This window comes from Phocoena phocoena, chromosome 4, assembly GCF_963924675.1.
Source record: "Phocoena phocoena chromosome 4, mPhoPho1.1, whole genome shotgun sequence".
NCBI lineage: Eukaryota > Metazoa > Chordata > Mammalia > Artiodactyla > Phocoenidae > Phocoena > Phocoena phocoena.
Window position 1 is genome coordinate 133,795,943 of NC_089222.1, and position 23,614 is coordinate 133,819,556.

Consider the following 23,614-nt stretch of genomic DNA (forward strand, 5'->3'; position numbering starts at 1 on the left):
AGTAAACACAGCACAAAAGGCACAATGGACCCAGTATGGCTTTAGATGCACTGGGCACTTCTTTCTTCTTTCCCCCTGCCTTAATCATCCAGGAACAAAGCAATGCTAGGAGGTCATTTAGTCTGGTTCTCATTGCTATCTTTCTGGCGTTATTTTTCTGGCCAACACTCAGCGTTGTCTAAATTGTTGGGTGTATTTTTCCCCCCTCTTCAAATCACCATATGTTGCCTCATGCATTGGGAGCATTTTTAAGAGACTTGCATGAAATGAAAGCATTCAGCCAAAAAAGTCAACTCTAACTGGTGGGATCGCATGTCACCTGGGGTGACACCAACACCAGCCAGAGAAAATCAATCTTCCTTCGGCTTTTTCCCACTTGGCCACTTGGAAGCCAGCAGGCTGACTCCAAGGACTTCTGCTCGTTTTCTCCTTCTGCCTTTAGTCCTAGAAAGCAAGCCTGTCTTTTTTTCTGGATGACTCATTTCCAAGATTTGATGAAAATATGTTTTGGTTCAACATACTTTTAAGCTCTCGCTGGATTTGACTGTGAGGCCTGATAGAAAATGTTTCCAGTTCAGCAAGGGAACTTTTGTCTTGAGACCCATATCCAGAGGTTACGGTTCACAGCTGCTGGGTTTCCTTTTGGATGTGAAATGATGTGTTAGCCCGAGAGACTGTTTCCTTTCCTGCTGCTTCCCCCAACCCTCCCCCCTTTTTCATTTCCATGGTTTTCTAATTCAGGGCTGGTTTTGTCCTCCCCTCTTTGCAGACTTTGGTTTGAGCAACTGTGCCGGGATCCTGGGCCACTCCGACCCGTTCAGCACACAGTGTGGTAGCCCTGCATACGCCGCGCCCGAACTCCTTGCCAGGAAGACATACGGCCCCAAAATCGATGTCTGGTCCATGTGAGTTATTGAGCTTCTAAGACTGAATGCGCCCTCCTGCTGTCTCCGCTGTTCCCTTCTTATGAAATAACCTTTGAGTATTTGATAAGCATGAATTATAATTATAGGCTCTGGGATATATATGCAGTGATTCTTTGGGGTCCTGATTTCCACCTCTGTTCTTTCTGTCTTTTCTCCACCAACTGCCCGAAAGGCCTTTATTAAAATTCATTAACGTGCCGGAAGGGAAGAAAACGGAGCCGTGCCCTTGCCGAGATCACGTTCTGGTTTCACGAGTCACTCGCATCCTTCCCCTGCTTGGAGTCTCCCAAAGCTTTTCACCAGCATCAGCGTAAATCCCAGCCTTGCTGCCTGGCCCCAGACCTCACGGGTCTGCCCACGTCTCCTGCCTCTGCACCTATCACCCCACCCTCTGCTCACGGTTCTTCACACATGTCGGCTTCCGTTTTGTCTTCCCCACCTCTGGGCTTTGCACTCGCTATTTCTTTTCTTTTATTGAAGTAGAGTTGGCGTATAATATCGTATTAGTTTCGGGTGTACAACACAGTGGTTCGACATTTATGTACATTACAAACTGGTCACCACAATAGGTCTAGCAACCATCTGTCACTGTACAAAGTTATTGCCGTATTATTGATTATATTCCCTATGCTGTAGGTTACATCCCAGTAGCTTATTTATTTTATAACCGGAAGTTTGTGCCTCTTAATCCCCTTCACCTATTTTGCTCAAGCCCCCCCCCCCGCCCCCCACCCCCACCCCGGCCAGCACTCGCTGTTGCTTTTGCCTGGAATGCCATTTCCCAGCTCTTTGAATGGCCCGTCCACTCCCACATTCCAGTGTTAGTCCAGTGTCACCACTGCAGAGCCCATCTCTTGTTCTGGGGATGCCTCAGCACCTGGCACAGAGCCTGGGCTGGGGAGGGTTGGAGGGAGGGAAGAAGGAAGGTAGGAAAGAAGGAAGGAAGGAAGTTAACTGTCCCCTTTGCTCCTCAGGACAACCTGTGAGGCCGGCTCTTACCCTCTTTTACACAGACAGGAGGGCGTCTCTGTGGTTAGTGTGGCCCAGAGCCACCCAGCCTGTAGGTGTGCAAGCTGCGCTTTGCACTCAGGGCTCTTCACGCCTCAGCCTGAGCTCCCGGTTCCTTCCCTCTCTCCAGAGGACGTGTGAAGGCTGCAGGTGGAGAGGGTGCCGTGTGCTGCTGACTTGCTGGGGGCCACTGGGGTAGGGGGGAGAGGCAGAAGGAAGCAGAGGCAGAGGATACCTTCTCTTTGAGGTGCGCTGGGTGGTGTGACTGGCAATGCTAATCGCAGACTCTTTTTATACTGTGCCCAGACGGGCCTCAGAATCCTTCTCAACACAGCCCTCCAGGCAGCCAACACCAATGGATCAGAGTCAATACACAGGTGAAATCCATTCTTGGTGTCATAAGTGTCTGGTATGTAATCTGCCCTTAATAAGTATTTACTTATTAATGGGTGAATATGAAAGTTTGAGTCTATAATCATTCTCTCTCCTTAACAGTTAGGGTACATATTTAGGCTAAATGGAAAGCTTTCAGAGGGATGATTTGTGTACCAAAAAAAAAAAAAATGTGGAGAATAGGGAGTCTGAAAGACCAGGGGTTCAGTGGTGTCATGTAACTGTGGTGACAGGCAGTGGGGTGGGCGACATGGTGATCAAAGGGAAAGAGAGGTTGGAGAAGAGGTGACAGTTTGCTCTTGAGGTCCTGCTCTAGAGGGGACTGGATAATACAGTGTCGTCCCTGGTTGTCATGGTGATGAAGCTCAGCCTGTGTGAGAGGGACCCTTTCTGGCCCATGACTAACAAAGCAGGCATCTCCGCAAAGTCTAGAACTGCTGGTAGAAGGAAGGAAGGAAGGAAGGAAGAAGCCAGTGGATTGTCAGAGCTGTAGGAGAGCGCCTGGCCTTATAACCAGCCTGGGGTCACTCGTCCCCTTGTGCTAACACTAAGATGGGGACAAATCATTTATCCTGTGTGGGGAAATACAAAGGAAAATGAAAAGCACAGGCTGCATCTGAGGGTCAGTATTAAGCTCGGACTTTGTTCCTACCTCTTCTTCTGAGTCCCTTGACGTGGGAAAGGAATCAACATTTAGTGACCACAGATGCTCCATTTCTTAGTTTTGGGGCCCCATGATTAAAATAAAGGGACTTGGGACTTCTCTGGGGGCAAAGTGGTTGAGAATCTGCCTGCCGATGCAGGGGACACGGGTTCGAGCCCTGGTCCGGGAAGATCCCACATTCCGCGGAGCAACTAAGCCCGTGCACCACAACTGCTGAACCTGAGCTCTAGAGCCGGCGAGCCACAACTGCTGAGCCCGCGCGCCACAACTACTGAAGCCCGCATGCCTAGAGCCCATGTTCCGCAACAAGAGAAGCCACCACAATAAGAAATCTGTGCACCGCAGTGAAGAGTAGCCCATGCTCACCGCAACTAGAGAAAGCCCGCGCGCAGCAACGAAGACCCAACGCAACCAAAGATAAATAAATTAAAAAATAAATAAATAAAATAAAATAAAGGGACTTGGTCCATTGCCACCTGCTGTGTCGCCATCCATCCAGTGATTCTACCCAGAAGTAATGGTGGCCTCGGAGGAGGGCAGGTAAAGGGGAAGCTGCAGGAGGAATGGAGATGACCCGAGACCAGGATGCCCAGACTCTCGCCTCCCGCCTCCACCCTGGCTGCTGGCCTGGTGGGGCTGTGTCTGGGGCAGCTGGACACTTCTTTGCTAACCTCCACTTAATCGCATTTTTTTCCAGAAGGTGATGTGCGGCTGAAAGTCTCCTGAAAGCTCTAATAGGGCCGTATTCTTAGTCATGATACCATCAAGTAATGTATGTGAAAGCCTTTGATAAACGGTTATAACTTTACAGACACTGGGCTTCAGCTGATCACGGCAAAGCTCTGGAGGCCCGTGTGGGATGTGGGCCTTGAGTCCTGCAGCCCCTTGAGTCCCTGTTCTGGTGCCCTGAGGTGGGGAGTTGAGGTGGAGTAAATTCTTACCCTTGCTCAGCTACAAAGGGTCATGTTTTATTCCTTCTTAGAAACAAGGTTTCCCCAGAGCAGCTCTGTGTTAGCTGACTCTCTGGAACATTCCCTAGGGGATGAGCCCACATGACCCACACCTAATTCACAGGGGTGGTATAAACTCGGCCCTTTTTAGAAGCTGTTGATAAAGCTTGAAAAACAAAAGGAAGCTACGTGAGCCCTATATTGGCTTACTAGAGATTTGTCCATTCGGCAGATATTTGTGGAGTCAGGCCCTGTGCCGAGTTCTGAGTGCACAATGGTCCGTCCTGCTCCTGTAATGATCACCGTTAACCCTCACATACCTCCCGCCGAGTGACGAGCAGCGTTCCAAGGGCTCTGCGAGTTTTAGCTCATCTCATCTGCCTCACAGCGCTTCAAGGGAATGCTTTGTTGTCCCACTTTACAGATGAGGACACTGAGGCATGAAAAGCTGGAGGCACTTGCCCAGATAACACACACAGCTGGTGTGCGATCCAGCCAAGATGGACTGAGGGGGTTTGACTCTGGAGTCTGCCTTTCATCGTCACCCTCTACTGTTTCTACTATGTTGTACTTCCTCTTGTAGGGTTTACAGACTAGTGGGGCAGACGGACAATTTTTTAAAAAGCTGTAAACTCAGTGCGGTAATGGCTGTGGAAGAAGTGGGCGGGATGCAGGGAACAAGGATGGGGGTGGCCTCTTGAGAAGACCTCAAAGCCAAATCCTAAGTATGAGAAGAATCAGCTATGGGAAGAAGAAGGTGTGGGAGAAGGCTGTAGGCAGACAGAACAGGATGTGTGAAGGCTGTAGAGTGGGAAGGGGTGGGAAGGGGTTTGAATTTTGCCCTAAAGGTAGTGAGAGACTATTGGACAATTATAAGCAGGTGGGTAACAAAAAGTTACGGATTGAATTGTGTCCCTCCAGAAAAAGGTATGTTGGAGTCCTAAGCCCCAGGACCTCAGAATATGACCTTACTTAGAGATTGGGTCTTTAATGAGCTAAATGAGGTCATTAGGATGGGCTGTAGTCCAATATGATTGTGTCCTCACATAAAGGGGAAATTTGGACACAGAGAGAAGACTATGTGACAATGAAAGCAGGGATCAGGGTGATGCATCTAGAAGCCAAGGAACCCCAGATGGCCAGCAGACCACCAGAGGCTCAGGGAGCAGCAAGGAACAGATGCCCATTCACTGCCCTCAGGAGACACCAACACTGCCAACACCTTCATCACAGACTCTGCGCCTCCAGAATTGTGAGATTTCCTTTGTTTAAGCTCTGCAATCTCAGGAAAGGTGAAAGGTGAGTAAAAACTCACCACTCCAGATCCCAAGAGCCATTCTCCTTCCCAGTGAATCAAGTGCGCTAATTGACAAGTGAAATGGACCAGCTGAAGTCTTGGTCACCCCTCACAGCCCCCCAGCAGAGGTCACCAAAAGGCCAGACCATATACCGAAGTCTCAGTCCTTACTGTTCCCCATACATTACTGGCTGCATGAAAACCAGAAACAAAAGAAAACCACCAACATGGAGAACTTCATTCACATAATGATGGGAGAGTCCCTGGAGCAAGAGAGGACAAGCCTTGGTGCAGAAGCACTTTGCAAGAGGCCTCTGTGTCACCTTTTCTCATGTCTCTTTGGGCAAAGTAAAGTGCATGGCCAAGCCCAGAGTCGAGAGGAGAGATAGATTCCACCCCCTGATGGGGGAGTAGCAAGGAATTTGTGGCCTTTGTCTTTTTTTGTTTGTTTGTTTTGCAATTGAACGTACTTATCTACTCCTATGGACAAGTGTGTTCCCCCCCAGATTCATATTTTGTAGCCGTAACCCCCAGTGTGATGGTATTTGGAAGTGGAACCTTTGGCAGGTCATGAGGGTGGAGCCTTCACGATGGCATTGGTGTTCTTTTGAGAAGAACTTGCTCACTCCCTGACATGTGAGGACACGGGGAGACGGTGGCTGTCTACAAGCCAGGAAAAGAGACCTCCCCAGAACCTGGCCACGCTGGCACCCTCATGCAGACTTCCAGCCTCCAGAACTGTGAGAAAATAAATTCCTGGTGGATGAACTACCCTGTCGGTGGTATTTTGTTACGGCAGCCCAAGCTGACCAAGATACCTGCTTATAGGTGACCTAGAAGTCTCACCTGAAAACAAATAGAGCATGTCAGGAGGCACGGTGCCGAGAACAAATGAGGATGCCCAGCTGGGTTAAATTCAAGAAGGCATCAGAGGAGCCTTTAATCTGCTCCTGAGGGATGACGTGTAGTTTGCCAGATAGAGAAAAGGAGGGGAAACTTTCCAGGCGGAGGGAACAGCCTATGCAAAGGCGGGAAGTTGTGAAAAGTCTGATTCCTCTTGCTCTTAATCTTGGAGAAAACAAAACTTCAGAACCTTCTTTGAGAGATTAATTTTCCACTGCTTTGGGATGTTGTGTCTGAGACACTGGTTAGGTTTCTGTTTGGTGCCCACGACTTTGCTGGCGGCATTGGAAATGGAAAACCCAAAGAGAATTTAATTTTAAAGGCTGTTTAAAAAGAGAGTGAAAGTGGGACCAATTTTCTCCCTGGGTCAGACACCAGTATTATAAAACATCCCTTTTATTGTTCTGAAACAATAAAATGAAGAGTTTGCTTCCAAAATCAAAGCAAACTCCCGTCTCCAGAGGTTTTTTTTGGACCTTGACAGATGGATGGGGCCTTTCTTCAAGACTTCTGACACTGACTCAGGAAGAAAACCAGCTTGTCATTCAAGGAAAGCTTGGGAAAGAAAGCTCTTTCCCACAAATGGAGCCCCCAGGATCCTCCTCTAGTGAATCAGGAATTAACAATGGAAATGGAAAAAGACGTGTGCCATCTTGGGGGACTCCCGTTATTTTCAATGGTCATTGTTTTTGTATTTGAACTGTATATGAATACCTTTTTTTTTTTTTTTTTTTTTTTGCGGTACGCGGGCCTCTCACTGTTGTGGCCTCTCCCGTTGCGGAGCACAGGCTCCGGACGCGCAGGCTCAGCGGCCATGGCTCACGGGCCCAGCCGCTCCGCGGCATGTGGGATCTTTCCAGACCAGAAAACGAACCCGCGTCCCCTGCATCGGCAGGCGGACTCTCAACCACTGCGCCACCAGGGAAGCCCTATGAATACCTGTAAAATCATTCGCTTATTTCCTTTAACCCCTGTGAATGAAATATCTATATCTCTATCTCCAGTGAATTTTGAAATTTCAGCACAAAATTTAAATATTCATTCTGTTGCAGTGAACTTTTTTTATGGCAACTGACTTTTCCTCAGAGTGGCATATATGCTAATTAAAAAAACCCTTTAATGCAGATGTACTTTTTAAATGAAAAGAATTCAAATTAACTTAATTTTCAAAATATTACAATGCTCTTGGGAGAACTTCCGTGAATCTCTAAGGGTAGGGAAAACAGAAGGTGAGAGTTCTATCCCCAAAACATTGAGAATGCAACATATTTTCACCAAAGCTGCTGTTTGCTTTTGTGGGGGCATCTGAGGTGAGGGAAGCATTTGTGTGAAGACCTGGTACTTAGTGGAGTGTCCTGCACAATACACCCAGACCACCTTCCCAGGCTCACTGAGTCTGTTTTCACTTTGTGGGAAATCTCTGTTCCAGTGCTGTCCCTTTGGGTAGACAAGTTGGCCGAGGGGTGTCATCTTGTTCCCAGCCCTGCTATCCCCATATAGACCTAAGCATTCAGGAGGGAGAGCGGGAGAATTTGTTCCAGTCTTCAGACTCTGTTTTGTGAAAGTACTGCCAGACACCCATCAGCTACTTCCAGGGCTCAAATCTGGAAGGATAGCGTTTTCTCTTCATTCAGGCCCCCTTAAAATGAAAGATGGCAGGAGAAGCAGGCAGAAGGAGGAGCCTGATGGCTTCTTTTGGGTAGTTTAGAGCTTTTGACTTTTAAAAGAGAAGGTTTCTTTAGCTTTTGAGCTTTTTCAGTTATAAAATACAAGACTTTTTTGTTTTTGTAGCCAGCATGTGCATTTAAAATAGAAGAGGAAAAGGAAAAGTGTGTGTGGGGGGGGGGGAGCCTTAAAATCCACAAGAAAATAATTTCTTGCTGAACACAGACCATTGAATGGAGCAGTTGTGAACTTTGAGATTTACCAAATGGATGGATCTGTTCCCGCTCCGTTTTTAAGACCTTAAATCAGAAGTTGTACTGAAAACTGATGCCGAAAGATGGAAGGCTATTGCTTTTAAGTGGAGAGTTTTAACTTTTCCAAGGCAGTTTCTTTCTTGAAGAAGCAAGGTGTGTCAGCTGAAGGTTCTCTCAGCTTCACTCTGGTATAAACTGGGCTGCCCACCGGCCCTGTGAGAACCCGTATCCACACCCTCCCCTGACACCATAGCTCTGCCAATTGCTTTGTCCCTTGTGTCTTGTTAAAGTCGCTGGCTGACTTCTCCAGGGAGCTGCGACTCTATGTCTTTCCTTTCAGAGATGCCAGGTGATACCCCAACTTTTCCTCCAGGGAATATTTTTGTGTTTCAGATTAATATCAGGACCACCATTTGGCTCCCGATTTAATCCCAAAGATTCCACATTTACATTTCCCGGGGCCCCTTCCTCTCTTCTTCCAGCTGCCCTTCAGTGGCACTTTTTCCTTCTTTCCTGACATCACAGTATTCCACCTGGCCAGTCTCTCTGGATTTGCTTCCATCCTTATTTCTTTCTGCTTGGAAAACCCTGAATTGTACGTGCTTGTTGCCCTCCTTCATCCCAGCATCTCATTACGTTCTTTCTTTGAAACTACCTGTGGTTCTTGGGGGCCCCACGTCTGCCATGGAGAAGCTAGAAAGCCCATGGGCCATGTTTCAAAAGACACATCAGGAAATTCTGAGCATGTTTTGAAACTCCTACTAATTCTACGGGATTACAGAGGTTTATAAACCGCATTCCACATTTTTCCCTTGGTATTCTCACATCCTTCTGAAATGTCAAACGGACTGGATTTCTCTTTATCCAGATATTAAACGTGTATGAAAACTCTAGGGGAGGGGAATTAAGATGCTCAGTCTGGTTTCCCTTTTCAAATCTGCTGCGGCTGTAGGACTATTCATGTACGTTTCTATAATCATTTGGCAATAAGGTACAAATATAATGGTAGCTTTTTATCTCTCGTTTTTAAAAGCTTTGTGATGAAACGACAGGTCACATTTATCAAGCAGTAAACTTATACCAGGCACGGCATTCAGCACTTTCTGTGGCTGAGTTCATTTGACCCTCATACGGCCTGAGAGGTAGGTACTATTATTATCCATGTTTTATAGATGAGAGACGCTGGATGAGAGAGCTGGGTCTTCTTTACAGATTTGTGACTGGTTTTTGTTGATGATGAACTCCTCCAAGAGAAATGGAGACCTGGACTGAGTTTGGTGACTTTGGGTCTGTGTTGCTGCACGCGGGCTTCTCTAGTTGTGATGAGCAGGGGCTACTCTTTGTTGCGGTGCGCGGGCTTCTCATTGCGGTGGCTTCTTTTGTTGCGGAGCACGGGCTCCAGGCGCGCGGGCTTCAGTAGTTGTGGCACGCGGCCTCAGTAGTTGTGGCTCGCGGGCTCTAGAATGCAGCCTCTATAGTTGTGGCACACAGGCTTAGTTGCTCCGCAGCATGTGGGATCTTCCCGGACCAGCGCTCGAACCCGTGTCCCCTGCATTGGCAGGCAGATTCTTAACCACTGCACCACCAGGGAAACCCTGGAGGAGATTTCTGTCATCTTTTGCAGCCAAGGAGACAAGCAGTTTGACGTCTTAAGGACTCCTTGAAGGAAGAAAGTTCATAAAGCTTTTCGAGTCAGTTCTCTGACCCCATATTACACTCACCAAACTTCTTCAGTTGGATCCCCGTCCCATTACCATAGCATGCTACCTTATGTAGCATTCTGCACTATTTCAGGCACCCCACCTGTCACAGGATGCTCTGTGTCCCTAAAGATAAAGGGAAATAGAAACGGTCACAGGGCGATATTCATCAAACTTCAGTATCGTTCACTCTTCTTATAACCGCGCGTGTTGACTTGTGATTTTTATTTAAGTTTTACTTATTGTGCTTGCATGTAAAATTAAACTCCTTTTGGGCTTCCCTGGTGGCGCAGTGGTTGAGAGTCCGCCTGCCGTTGCAGGGGACACGGGTTCGTGTCCCGGTCCGGGAAGATCCCACATGCCGCGGAACGGCTGGGCCCGTGAGCCATGGCCACTGAGCCTGCGCGTCCGGAGCCTGTGCTCCACAACGGGAGAGGCCACAACGGTGAGAGGCCCGCGTACCGCAAAAAAAAAAATTAAACTCCTTTTATTTAGGGTCCTGTAGAAATGAAAAACCAAAACTCATTTACAAGTTAAATCTAACCAAGACTAAAAGAACCCCCAAATAGTCAAATTAGCAACATTCACTAAATGCTAAGGCTACTGTGGGTGGGAGCTGAATTGCTGTATGCGGTCTGGGTGTGGTTCTCACCGCTGGGCACAGGCTTTCTGAGCTGCTCAGTCCCGGCTTGTGATCACTGCACTCGCTCACCACTTTTCACTCTTTGAGTGGCTTTTAACCTTGAGTGTGTACGGGAAGCACGTGGGGGGCGGGTGCCCACCCCCAGAGTTTCAAACTCAGTAGGTCTGGCGCGGGGCCCAAGAATTTGCATTTCTAACAAGTTCCCAGGTGATGCTTCGGCTGCTGGCCTGAGGACCGCACTTTGGGAACCACCACACTCTCCAGACCATCAGGAGGCTTTCTTTCCCACAGATATAAGCACAGAGACATCACTGACAAATTAAGTCCACCTCTGCTCCTTTCTCACTGGCCTATGATAATAAAGGGGATATATTTTAGCACACACCTTAATAAAGGTGTGTGTTGGTAAACACAAACGCAAAAGCAGGCACTGCAGTCAAGTGTGTACAGTTGGGGGGTGACTGGGTTATATGGCGGCCGGCCCAGGTCCCTGGTTGGGCTCTGTCAAATGTTTTAGTATTGTCACCACAAGAAAAGCAAAAGTAGGACTGCTGAGCCCCTGAAGTTGTGTCCCTGGGCCTCAGTTTGAGAATCACTGTATGGGTTGGGTACCATAAAACACCTGTGGGAAAAATGATATTGTTTAAGTACCAGGCTGTTCAGCTTTAGGTGTGAGTGTCAGAGCCAGGATTAAGGCACACAGAGGTGAGCGGGGACAGGATTGACTGGTCGTGTCCCACAGCCAACGGGTAGAAGTTGTAGACTTTGGCCTTAGTATTTGAAACCCCTCCCCATGCATTGCCCTGAATGGCCCGAGCTGCCTTACGGAGGTTGGAAGCTGTTTGACTCTGAGGTTCTTCAGGGGTCTCCAGCAACAACCTCGTGGAGTGTCCCATGAGGTTTCCATACATAAGAGCCGTGTGTCCAAGACCCCTTTGAATGCAAAAACGATAAAATTTGGAGGCCCTCTTCGTTTCCCCTCTCATCAGTCTCCAAGCATCCTCCAAGCAAGGATGGTTGGCTCTGCCTCAAACAGACCCACAGTGCAGCACTGCATCCCAGTTTCTCAGACAGGTTACATCCCCTAACACCCCTTCCCTCTGCCCCCAAACTGGCTCTCCTCCCAGCTTCCTGTCTTCTATTACGCTCATCACCACCATCCGGCTTTCCATGTTTGCATCTTGCATCCCCTTCAGACGTCTCTATTGCTGATTTGCCTTTCTCTTTCCACGGCACGCCATCCCTCCCGTTCAGACTTTAATAACAACATGACACAGTCTCCTGCTTATTCTGAGCCCTCATCCACTTAATGCCAGGTGACTACTCCCCAGATTATCTGGCCCTAGAAGGTTTATTCACCCAACATCTATGCTTGTCCTGGGAAACGTGTTCCACTCAGCCCACACAGGAAAACGCTGCTCTAAACGGCTCTGCATGTGCTTTGTTCATTCTTGTCTCCATTTCCTGGTCTACACAGTTTATCCTCATATCCAGCCGGCCAAGACAGATAAGCTCACACACATATACTTACCCCTGAGAGGCCTCCCATCTTCACGTACTTGTTACAGTCCTCTGTTGCCCTTAATTCCACTCCTTTGGGGTCGGGAGCAGCACAGTTCAGCATTTTCTTACCCCCTCTGCACTCGCTATTGGAAAGAACTGTGCTTATTTATTTGTTGACTTGCTGGTTGTCAGTCTTCACCCAATTCTAAGTCCAAGATGGCGGCTCCTTGTCTGGTTCCCCACCCGCCCCAGAGCCAGCATCTATTCCACTGCCTGGGGCAGAGAGCAGACCTGCAAGCATTTGTGGAATGAATGTTGATGTATCAGTCTCCCTAACTCGACTGCGAGTTACAGAGCAGGAACTGGGTCTTGGCATATGCCTGCAATTCGAGAATGATCTCTAGCTGGAGCCTGTGGGCTCTGTACCTGTCCTTCTCCAGAGCGCTGTGATTCAGAGGCACCTTGGTGGAATTGGGCCCCAAGGGTCTTCATTTCAGTCAGTCTCATTGGATTTGTTTTGACTGGAGATCCTGTTGCCTCTTTTTAAAACATTCCCTTGGGCTCTTTTGAACACTTCAGACCTCTTGGCAGGCAAGGCATTTCATCCCCGTCAGGAAATCTCATCAAAATGATATTAGGATTTCACATCAGGAAAATAAAAATCCTCCAAGAGATGTTGCTGCTCTCTAGTTTGGCTTTGGATATAAGTATAGTTAAGCCCATTCGGAAGGTATTCTGACCACATCTGAGATATTGGTCCAGAGCTGGGTGGCAGAATCTCACAATAAACAATAATATAGAGAATAAGAGTGGGAAAGAGACTTCCTTTCCCCTCCCCACCCCCAAAGGAATTTCTCCAGTGACAGGCCAAAACAGAACTCAAGGGAAGAGCAGAACGCCAGTCTGGGCTATGAGACTTTTGTCTCAAAGGGCTGAGTGGTAACCAGGCACGCTGGCTATGCCGTGACTTGGCCTCCTGTGCAGGGTCTTGCTATGTATTTTTTGGTCTGGCCTCCTCCAGGCTCCACCTTGTAAACTGTACTTGGAAAACCACATCATGGCAGACCTACTTTTATTCGAGGCTCCTATTTATATGAGGTTCCCCAGGTATTTTTCACATCATTTGGTCTGGACTTCCTTCCAGAAGGAAGGGACATAGTTTCCCCTCCTTACTGAGATAGCTCTTGAAGCTCTTTATTTATTTATTTTTAATTAATTAATTAATTTTAAATTTAATTTTATATTGGAGTATAGTTGATTTACAATACTGTGTTAGTTTCAGGTATACGGCAAAGTGATTCAGTTATACATATACATATATCCATTCTTTTTCTGATTCTTTTCCCATAATAGGTTATTACAGAATATTGAGTAACGTTCCCTGTGCTATACAGTAGGTCCTTGTTGTTTATCAGTTTTATATATAGTAGTGTGTATCTGTAACCCCAAACTCCTAATTTACCCCCCCTTCCCCTGTTGGTAACCATAAGTTTCTATGTCTGTGAATCTGTTTCTGTTCTGTAAATAAGTTCATTTGTATCATCTTGAAGCTCTTTAAACTCTTCTGATTGCCTGTCCAAATCGTCAGAGTTGTGCTTTCACCCCCTCCTTTCACATTTGCTGTTTCAGAGCAGAGCTGAGTGTTCTAGAAAATGACCAAGGAGGAGCACCGAGGTGGACGTGAAAGTGGCAGGACTGCAGCTTCCCCAAGCCCACGTCCTCTTTGTCATCCTCTCCCCGGGGTCTTCTTCTGGTCTCATGCTCTGGTGTCTCTCTTTTCAGAGGTGTGAACATGTATGCCATGCTGACCGGGACCCTGCCTTTCACGGTGGAGCCTTTTAGCCTGAGGGCTTTGTACCAGAAGATGGTGGACAAGGAAATGAACCCCCTTCCCACCCAGCTCTCTACAGGTAATGCACCTGCCACTCCGATTCAGGGTCCAGGGCTGCACTCTGACCACCGGAAGCAGTGTTTGTTTTGCAGCACTGGAGTTAGGACGACCCTCTGATGGTACTCGGTCTCTTCCTAGTATTAAAGCAAAGTCGCAAAAAATGGTTGGGTTTCCCATCTCTAAGGAGGCACTCTCCTCAATCCTTTCTTTTTCCGTTGTAATTCTGAACCCCTAACTTCCTCCTTCTGCACAAAATACACATATCAAAAGGATCGTGTAGTCTCCCTTGGAAAAGTACTTTCAGGCTGGTTTGTTTTAAAACTCACCATATTATAACGTTGACTTTGAAAAGAATGTTGATCATCACATTTCTGTTGTGTCTTCCTTAGTCAAGTCACTGCAAAGAAATGTTAGTTTTATTCAACTTTGGTCTGGGATTTGTTTAGCAGTGTGAGTCTTTGAGCCTGTTCAGGAGCTTTTAAATATATATAGGTTTGGTTACTTGATTAAACTGAACCATCAGGTGTGTTTGGAAAGTACACTCAACTTTACCTGGTTCACGTTTCGGTAAACAGTTCGTATTAAGGTTTGGTTTCAGATCCAGCAGATTAGCAGAGTTTGTTCTTTGGTTTGTTTCACAATTCACTTCAAGTTCCTGGCCTTGGCTTGCCCTCGACAGTCATTTAATTGGCTCCTTAGAATAAACTCAGCTTCACTAAGGTAAGGCATGTGGCCAAAAAAAGAAAAAAGGAGTAATTATTTAATTTCAATGTATGAAACATGGTTAAAATATAGCATTTTGGTTTGACTGCTATCAGGTATTTTTTTTCTTGAGTTTATAAAGCATCCATGAGGCTGACCCGGAATTTAATGCTTGCCAAATGGCACCCAAGCTGAAATGCATTCTTATAGGTAATTATCTAATTCGGTTCATACTTTCACCTCTGCTGGGGAGGTTCGAACCTCTGGAGGCTGAAAGCAAAGCAGGCATGATGTACTTAGAAAGATGAGTTACACAGTTCTGTCGTTGTAAAAGAAATAGTTCTGTACCAAGAGCCATAACTCCTGGAGTTAGAAAATGTGAAAAATGTTGATTGAATTGTTATCTTTATGTTTTAGAGCTTTCGGAAATGTTGAAAGTGCTGCAATGAAAGCACATTCATTCATTCCTTCCATATTTCACATTCATTCACTTATTCCATGAATATGTCCTGGGCATCGACTCTGTGCTAGGAATGCTCTAGGCACCAGGAGAATAAAACAGTCTCTACCCATATAGAGCATACATATCAGCAGGGGAGGCAAAAAAATAACATATAAACAAACACGTGTGATGTTTAATAGTTTAAGTGCTCTAAAGAAAATAAGATAAACCAGGATAAGGGGATAGAGAATAAAGATAGGTTTTTGTTGTTGCTGTTTTTTAACCAATTACAATTTTTACACACCTTTTTGTTGTGGTGTAATTGTGGATTCACATGCAGCTGTGAGAAATCATACAGCGAGATATGTTTACCCTTCACCCAGTTTCCCCCATTGGTAGGACCTTAAGTAGCTGTAGTTTAATATCACCACCAGGACCTTGTTAGAATCCATTGAGCTTATTGAGATATGCCTGCACCTGTGTGTGTTGGTGTGTATTTAGTTCCATGCAGTTTCATCACACGTGCAGAGTCATGGGACAGTTACACAGTCAAGGTAGGGAACAGTCCCATGACCAGGATTCCTCGTCCTACCCTTCTGTAGCGACAGCCACCTCCCTGCCTCCTAATTAACCCCTGGCAACCACTAACATGTTCTCCAACTCTATCATGTGTCCTTTCAAAAATGCTGTATATTTATATATATATCCCTTTTTATCACTCAGCATAATTCCTTTGGGACCTGTCCAACTTGTTGCATGTATCAGTCCTTTGTACCTTTTTCTTGCTGAGTAGCAGTCCATGGTATAGATATACCATAGTGTAAATAACCCATTGAAGGACAACTGGTTGTTTCCTGTTTCCAGCTACTATGAATAAATCTACTGTCAACATTCATATACAGGTCTTTGTGTGAACATGTTTTCATTTCTCTGAGATGAATGCCTAGGAGTGAAATCGCTGGGTTGTATAGTAAGCACATATTTGGTTTGTAAGGAACTGTTAACACCCCTGTTCTGAGTGGCTGTACCACTTGGCATTCTCTCTAGCAATGTGTGAGTGATCCAGTTTCTCTGCATCCTTGCCAGCATCTGATACTCTCACTACTTTTTATTTTAGCCATTCTGATAGGGGTCTAATGATACCTCATTGTGGTAACAAAAAAGATTTAATGTTTATAAATAAATTCAATCTTTCAAGGTAGTCTCTTTAGGGGTTATATAGTCATAAGTACTGCCATCTTTCAGAGTGATTCTGAAGTTCCTCTTATGATTCAGAGCCTGTTTTGTCTTAAGTGGCCCAATACAAAGAACAATAGGAGGTTGTTTGTATCCTCATGCCTGGAAAAGGCAGACAGTGTTCACTTTGAATCCCAGTGAGACCCTAAAGAGCTGGAGCTGCTTCTCACTGTATTAGTCAGGATAGCCCAGGTTATGCTGCAGTAACAAACAGCCCCCAGATCTCGGTGGCATAAGACAGCAAAGATTCTCTCTCTTTTTTTTTTTTTTTGGTCACACCATGTGGCATGCGGGATCTTAGCTCCCCGACCAGGGATTGAGCCCGTGCCCCCTGCATTGGAAGCACAGAGTCCTAACCACTGGACCACCAGGGAATTCAGCAAAGATTCATTTCTCATTCCTGCTTTATGTCTGTGGAGAGTTGGATCAAAGGTCAAAGGGTTCTGCTCATTTTAGTCAGTCAGGGTCCCAGACCAACGGGGCAGCCACCATTTCAAATGTATCTGATCCATGCAGAGGGAAAGAGAAATCTAGAAGGTCTCTTGTCAGCAGTGAAATCTTCCACCAACATTCCACTCATAACTCCTAACTTTCTAAAACATGTCACATGGCTTCACCCAGCTAAAGGAACTGAGGAAGTGCAACCCTACCATATATCTGGAAGGCAGAAAGCCAGAAATATCCGTTGACCAAACAGCATTATGAGTGTGAGCCACGGCTGTAGGAGGAGGAGTGGGGGTGGGGGGTGGGCAGTGGCCCCTGCCATCGTCACTGAGGAGGGTTGGGCAGCAGGGCAAGGAAAGGTAGAGTAAGAGCACGAGGAAATCAGTCTCATTACTTCTGAACCAAACTTGTTTTTACCCCGGTACTATTATCTGGCCTTAGCAGTCTAGGCTCTAAGTGTTTTCTGATTGTGACAATTAAATTTACCCTTAAAGAAGTAAAAGTTGCACCCCTGAAAATGTTAAAAAATAAAAAATCCAAAGGAAATTCCACAGAAGAAAAATTAGAACTGTTCCAAGCAATGTTAGCATCCCTGGAGTTGGTGTCCAACCTCACGTAGCTCCTGCACTGAGCAGACAGTTTTGACTTCGGCCTTAAGCTCTGTGTGTACTTGTTAAAGATCTTCACATTCCTACAGGATGCTGTGGTCTTGACCGGTCAGACGTGAACAAGCACGAAGTGCATTTCTATATCTGATTTTACAATTAAGGAATGTGGACATTGCCCTCCCCCTTTTATTCTTTTACCATTGGGATATGTGTATATCTACTCAACTTGGGCTTTAACCCTTTGTGCCAGGTACAAAACATAGCGTTGGCACATAGTAGGTGCTCAGGGAATCTAAGTCTCTGGTACTTGTGTTAAAGTGTGTGGTCTGGGAAGGCAGCCCATAGATTCATTTGACTACTCAGGTATGGGATCTGGCTCGATGCGGTAGGGCCCAGAGCTGTGTCCCAGCTGCTGAGGAAGCTCAGGTCATCTTGTTTACAGAGGGAATGACTTCAGTTTGGGGGATCAGCCACTGCCCTTCCATCAGCCCCCTGCTCCTCCAACCCTTTGTTCTTTGCACCCCGAGTTTACCACTTCTCCCTTCCACCGTGCCTGGCCCACCTTCATTTGTGATACTGTATGATACTGCCTCGTTTACATCCCAGAATACTAGCTTACAGTAACAAGAGTAGCTGCCATTTACTGAATGGCCATTGGTAAGTGCTTTTCATAGTACCTCCTGTTCTCAAAACAACTCTGTAAGGTGAGTTCTATTATTCCCAATTTATTAAGGAGGAAACTGAGTCTCGGTGAGGTCATATAGCTTCTGTGGTTTTTAATTTGCATCTGCTTGACCCCCAAACCTGAACTTCCCTACTATACTGGGTTGCTTCCCTATCTTTCTTTATGTTATTCAGTATAAGATGCCTCCACTCCCCTCCCCATCCCAGATTTGGTGGTTTTATCTGTTGTCCTCATGTTTTGAGTAATATCAAAATTGAAACATCCAAATTGAGGATATGCCATTTTATTGTGTCTCACTAACACATCTTTATTAATTTGATGATTCTATCATTCATCGTTTTTTTGAGAATATTTACTTGGTTGCGCCTGGTCTCAGTTGTGGCAGGCGGGCTGCTTAGTTTCGGCTCACCAGCTCCTTCGTTGCGGCACGTGGGCTCCTTAGTTGCGGCATGCGAACTCTTAGGTGTGGCATGCATGTGGGATCTAGTTCCCTGACCAGGGATCAAACCCGGGCCCCCTGCATTGGGAGCATGGAGTCTGAACCACTGTGCCACCAGGGAAGTCCCCTATCATTCATGTCTGTGATGATCTTTCCACGTCTGTTGTATAATAGCACTCTTTTTTTTGGATTAAGTTGGAATAATTTTTTCCAGATTTGAGCTGAAAAAGCGCACAGTGTTATTGCCCTAGTGAGTCTGTTCTGCACGCTTTTGAAGAATTGCCTCTCTTCTCCACCATGTAGTTTGAAAGCTTAAGCTGTTGGGATCTTGCCAATTCTGGCTTCTAGACAGTTTCTCTTTCTGCTTGCTGGTGCTTGTACATCACAGAGTTGTGAATGCCTTTCATGGTTTTCACATTTACCTTTCCATCACTACAGCTCAATGATGGCACTTAGAACACATTCCAGACACTCAGTTAAGATCTAGAGGGTTTTGCACCATGAAGTCACTGAAGTGATGCTGAAGGTGGGGTGTTAGCATTTGTGAGGGTTGAGCCAATGCCAGTTAAGATTTCTGAGATGGCCAACAGGCACATGAAAAGATGCTCAACATCGCTAATTTTTAGAGAAATGCAAATCAAAACTACAATGACATATCACCTCATACTGGTCAGAATGGCCACCATCAAAAAACCTACAAATAATTAATGCTGGAGAGGGTGTGGAGAAAAAGGAACCCTCCTACATTGTTGGTGGGAATGTAAATTGGTGCAGCCACTATGGAAAACAGTATGGAGGTTTCTTAAAAAACTAAAATAGAATTGCCATATGATCCAGCAATCCCACTCCTGGGCATATATCTGGGGAAAACTCTAGTTGGAAAAGATGTGTGCACCCCAGTGTTTACAACAGCACTATTTACAATAGCCAAGACATGGAAGCATCCTAAATGTCCAGCAACAGATGAATGGATAAAGAAGATGTAGTATATATGTACAATGGAATATTACTCAGCCATAAAAAAGAGAATGAAATAATGCCATTTGCAGCAACTTGGTTGGACCTAGAGATTGTCATACTAAGTGAAGTTAGTCAGAGAAAAACAAATATATGATATCACTTACATATGGAATCTAAAAAAAAATGATTTAAATGAACTTATTTACAAAAAAGAAATAGACTCACAGACAGAGGAAACAAACTTATGGTTACCAAAGGGGAAGGGCAGTGGTGGGGGGAGATAAATTTGGAATTTGGGATTAACAGTTACATAGTACTATATATAAAATAGATAAACAACAAGGCCCTACTGTATAGCACAGGGAATTATATTCAGTACCTTGTATATAACCTATAATGAAAAAGAGTCTGAAAAAGAATACATATATTTTTATATATATGTGTGTGTGTATATATATATATATATACACACACACACACACACACACACACACACACACACACATACATATATGTGAAAAAAAAGAGTTCTGAGAAGCCTCGACTGTCCAATAATTGTTGTTGCTGCTTACTCCTGGGAGGTGATGAGGAAGGAGCTTCAGGTGTGGGAGACCCCAGCTGTCTCCCATGGGCAGCACTGGAGCAAAATGTTTGATGGCTTCGTCTGTCTCCTGTGGCTATTTCCCTAGGCACAGGGTCAGGAGCTCACACAAGCCAGTCCAGACTTTGGAAAAGCTGAAGCTCATGGAGGTAACAGGTTTTGCACTGGAGAAGTGCGTACCTTCTGTGACATGGAGCACAGACAGGGAGTGCGCCCCGTGTGGGCCATCCCTACGCTTAAGCCCGAGTGGAGACCCCAAGCGCTAGCTTAGAAGACGGGCTGGGACTCATGGCTGTGCCCCTCATGGCTTTCCAGGACAGTGGAGAGTATTTTAATCCCTTTTGCTCGTGAGTCATAGGGATATTCAAGACCCTAACACAAACTTCAAAGAGCTCTAAGCATGTTTTCTAAGTCCTTTTTGGATAGTAAGGCAATATTTGTGATGTCCACAGAAAGAAAATTCACCAGTAGAGATCTGAACTAAAATTACTTGTGCTCATCCTCAATTTGTGAAGGCGCAGAGCGCTTGTTCTGAAAATAGAACAAAAACACACATCCAGTCTGTTCTTAGCTCTGTTCTTAGCTTAGTCAATCATACTCTGAGAAAGCCTGGGTTGCTGTTCAGGTCCTTTGAGGGTAAGCAACAGAGATGTCTGTAAAAGAAACATCATTTACTGAATAGCCTCCCCGTTTCAACTCATTAAGCTCACGTCATTTTTTCTTTGACCAATAGAAGCCCCTGATAAAGCAAATATAAATGACCTTACAATATAGGGCAGGTGAGAGAAGGGAGATAGAGGTTCCAAGAGGAACCTCTCTTTTGGAGCCCCACTTGCTTTTCAGAGCATTGAAGAACATTTTAGAAAAGTTTTATTTGGAGACCCAGCTATAAAACTTACAATAGTAAATGTGCCTCATTGACTGTTCTCGCATCTACGCATATATTTTTACCCACAACGTTCTCAAAGGGAAATGACCTTCTGGTGACCTCATCAACTGTGTGGGAACCCACCTGGAGAGGTTACCTGGGGTCCTGAACTAGCAAAGGCTATTTCTTTGGGGTTGATTCTGGCATCAGAGTTAGCTCCTCTTTTGATGGCTTCATTTTTACCCCGCAAAAAATGGTTGACAGTAACACCCATCATTCTGTAAAGGACAGTTTTTGAAATGACAGCTAAAGCCTGTGAGAAAGTGAGAATTTTTATGACTTATCACCGAAAACTTAGATTATCTTAGAAAACTGAAAATTAGCTTTGGAGAGAAGACAGAAAAGTTTGGTGACCAAGCAAATTAAGATTATTTTCCGGAATCTATTACTTGGTATATTGGAAATTGGATATCATGTACAAAGCTACATAAAAGAGTATTTTTTTTCTCTTGCAAGGATAATATCACAATGCTTCATAAAATGAGTATAAATAAGAAAATATCCTGGTCCCAAAACTCAAGCAAGACAGACCATCTTCATTTTGAAGGAATCCCTGGCATTCCTTGTCCATATGAGGACCTGCATATTCTCCTGCCGAACAATTTTGGAGCCTGTGACTTTCATATGCAATATAAACGTATTTTTCCGTGTTGTGTAGTTGTCTCCACTGTTATAATCTTAAAGGATGCATGTATAGCACAGGGAACTATACTCAGTATTTTGTAACAACCTATAAAGAGAAAAGAATCTGAAAAGAATTTGTATATATATATAATATATAAATATATAATTATATTATATATATATAATAATATATATATATTCCTCAAAACCTACCTTGAGATCAAGCACTGTCTTTTTACTTTCTTTCATCCCTCTTTGGCTCACCTTTAGCAGTGAACCAGAGAAAAAAACCACAGCGGTGGACCATAAGACCACAGGTGGTTTGGGGAAGTACAGGATGTGGGGAGACCCGCACTGGTTCGTGCTCTGCCGTGTTCCGGGTGCACCTCTTGGACAGATATCTTAAACTCTTGACTTATGACACCCAGAGATCCAGAAAATAGATCAGCAGTGGCTCGGGAGGTGTGGTGGGTCCCCTGCCCTGGGTCTTCCTTCAGCCTGTAACACATGCGTGTTCTCTGCTGAATGTCTTTGCAGGAGCCGTGAACTTCCTGCGTTCTCTCCTGGAACCAGATCCTGTGAAGAGGCCCAATATCCAGCAAGCACTGGCGAATCGCTGGCTTAATGAGAATTACATGGGCAAAGTGCCATGCAATGTCACCTATCCCAACAGGTAATCAAGTGCACACAGAGGGACTCCTCCTCCTCGGGCAAGATGAGGCCTGTCTTACGAGCCCCTGAATAGTTCTGGACAGGAAGCTTCACGTGATTCGAGCAAAGGCCACGTCTTCTCTCGGCTGCCCTTCCCCACTGCGCACACAAGAGGAAGTGTAGGCGGGGCCGGCCGGTGTGGCTGTGCAGAGTGCGCCCTGCAGGGGGCGCCCGGCGGAGGGCGTGCGGGCGCTGAAATCGGGCCGCACTCCCCTTATCAAACCTGCTCCAGAGGGCCTGCGTTTTTCCAGAGCAGCACCTCTTTCTAATTCACACCAGGGACCGTGTAGACTAGCTATGACCTGAGTGAGTGTGTGTGTGTGTGTGTGTGTGTATGTTTGAGTGTGTGTGTGTGTGTGTGTGTGTGTGTGTTCCACTCAAGAGCTCTCCTGTCGGCATTGGGCGGAATCCAGTGGAATCGCCTCTCTCCCTTTGCAAACTATCCCCCGGGCTCCTCTTCTGCCACTTCTTTGCTCCGATGTTTGTTTCAGCCCTAAGTCCCCTGCCCTGAAATGTTGGGGGCAGAAAGAAAAGTCAAGAGCAGGAGTCCTTTGCTTCAGGCCGTGTCTCCCTGTGCCATTTCTGTGAGGAGGAGTCTTTAGGGAAGGCTTACAGGCAGGAGTCCATAGGAGTCCTCAGGTATCACTGAGGGACACGTCATGATGGCCCACGTGTCCCCATGCGTGGGTATCGAGTACAGATTTAAAAACAGGTACAGGAAAACGTTTCCTTGTACTTTTCCCTACTCATCTGACATATTGTTAACTAGCCCGAGTGGAGGAATGAGGACCCTCCCCTTGGTGCTTTAGAGCCAACGTGAGGACCTGTGGGTCCAATAGCCCCCAGGACTGGAACCTACCTTGAGTCCCTTCTTCCTTCAGACCTGGAGTGGCCTGCGCATTCTAGATCTGAAGCTCAGATGAAGACAAGAGAACCACTGATGAAGTGGGACAGGTAGAGCACTGACAGGGCAGGGAAGAGGTGTCCTCTGTGATCATATCTTCAAAATGCCCAGGAAGGTCTGGAAACATCCACCAAGACTTACGAAAGTTGCAGCACTGACTTCTCCAAATGAGATGGGCAGGCAGAGCTCCGTCTTGGGGAGGAAGTTCTAGAAGAACTTCATGGGGTGTGGGTGGACGGTGCTGGGACCCGCCTCCTGGCTACTGGGCCACATTTGCACTTGCCATGGCCATAGATAGCTGTCATCTACAATTCTAGCATTTGACTTGTGGGAGGTAATGTAAACAAAGTCTAGGTTACTTAGGTTACCAAGGGAACCTGGAAATAGACTGCTGGTTTCCAGTGCTGGCTGGGTTTGGGCTAGCACCTGAAATAGACACCGGGAATATTATTAGCCCAGCGTGAGAGGGAAAGCAGAGCCGAGGCGCCATGCCCCGTCACCAGGGCTCATGCTGCCTGGCACGCCCAGGTGTG

General features: G+C 46.0%; 1 protein-coding gene across 1 annotated transcript in view; it reads left to right on the plus strand.

The window, feature by feature from the left end:
* The window catches only part of HUNK (hormonally up-regulated Neu-associated kinase), a 105,805-nt gene that overhangs the window by 59,449 nt on the left and 22,742 nt on the right, over window positions 1-23,614 (plus strand). Inside the window, exons 4-6 of the mRNA XM_065876874.1 lie at window positions 770-905; window positions 13,689-13,816; window positions 22,004-22,139. Coding sequence (XP_065732946.1) covers window positions 770-905; window positions 13,689-13,816; window positions 22,004-22,139 — 400 coding nt within the window. The remainder of the gene's footprint in view (window positions 1-769; window positions 906-13,688; window positions 13,817-22,003; window positions 22,140-23,614) is intronic.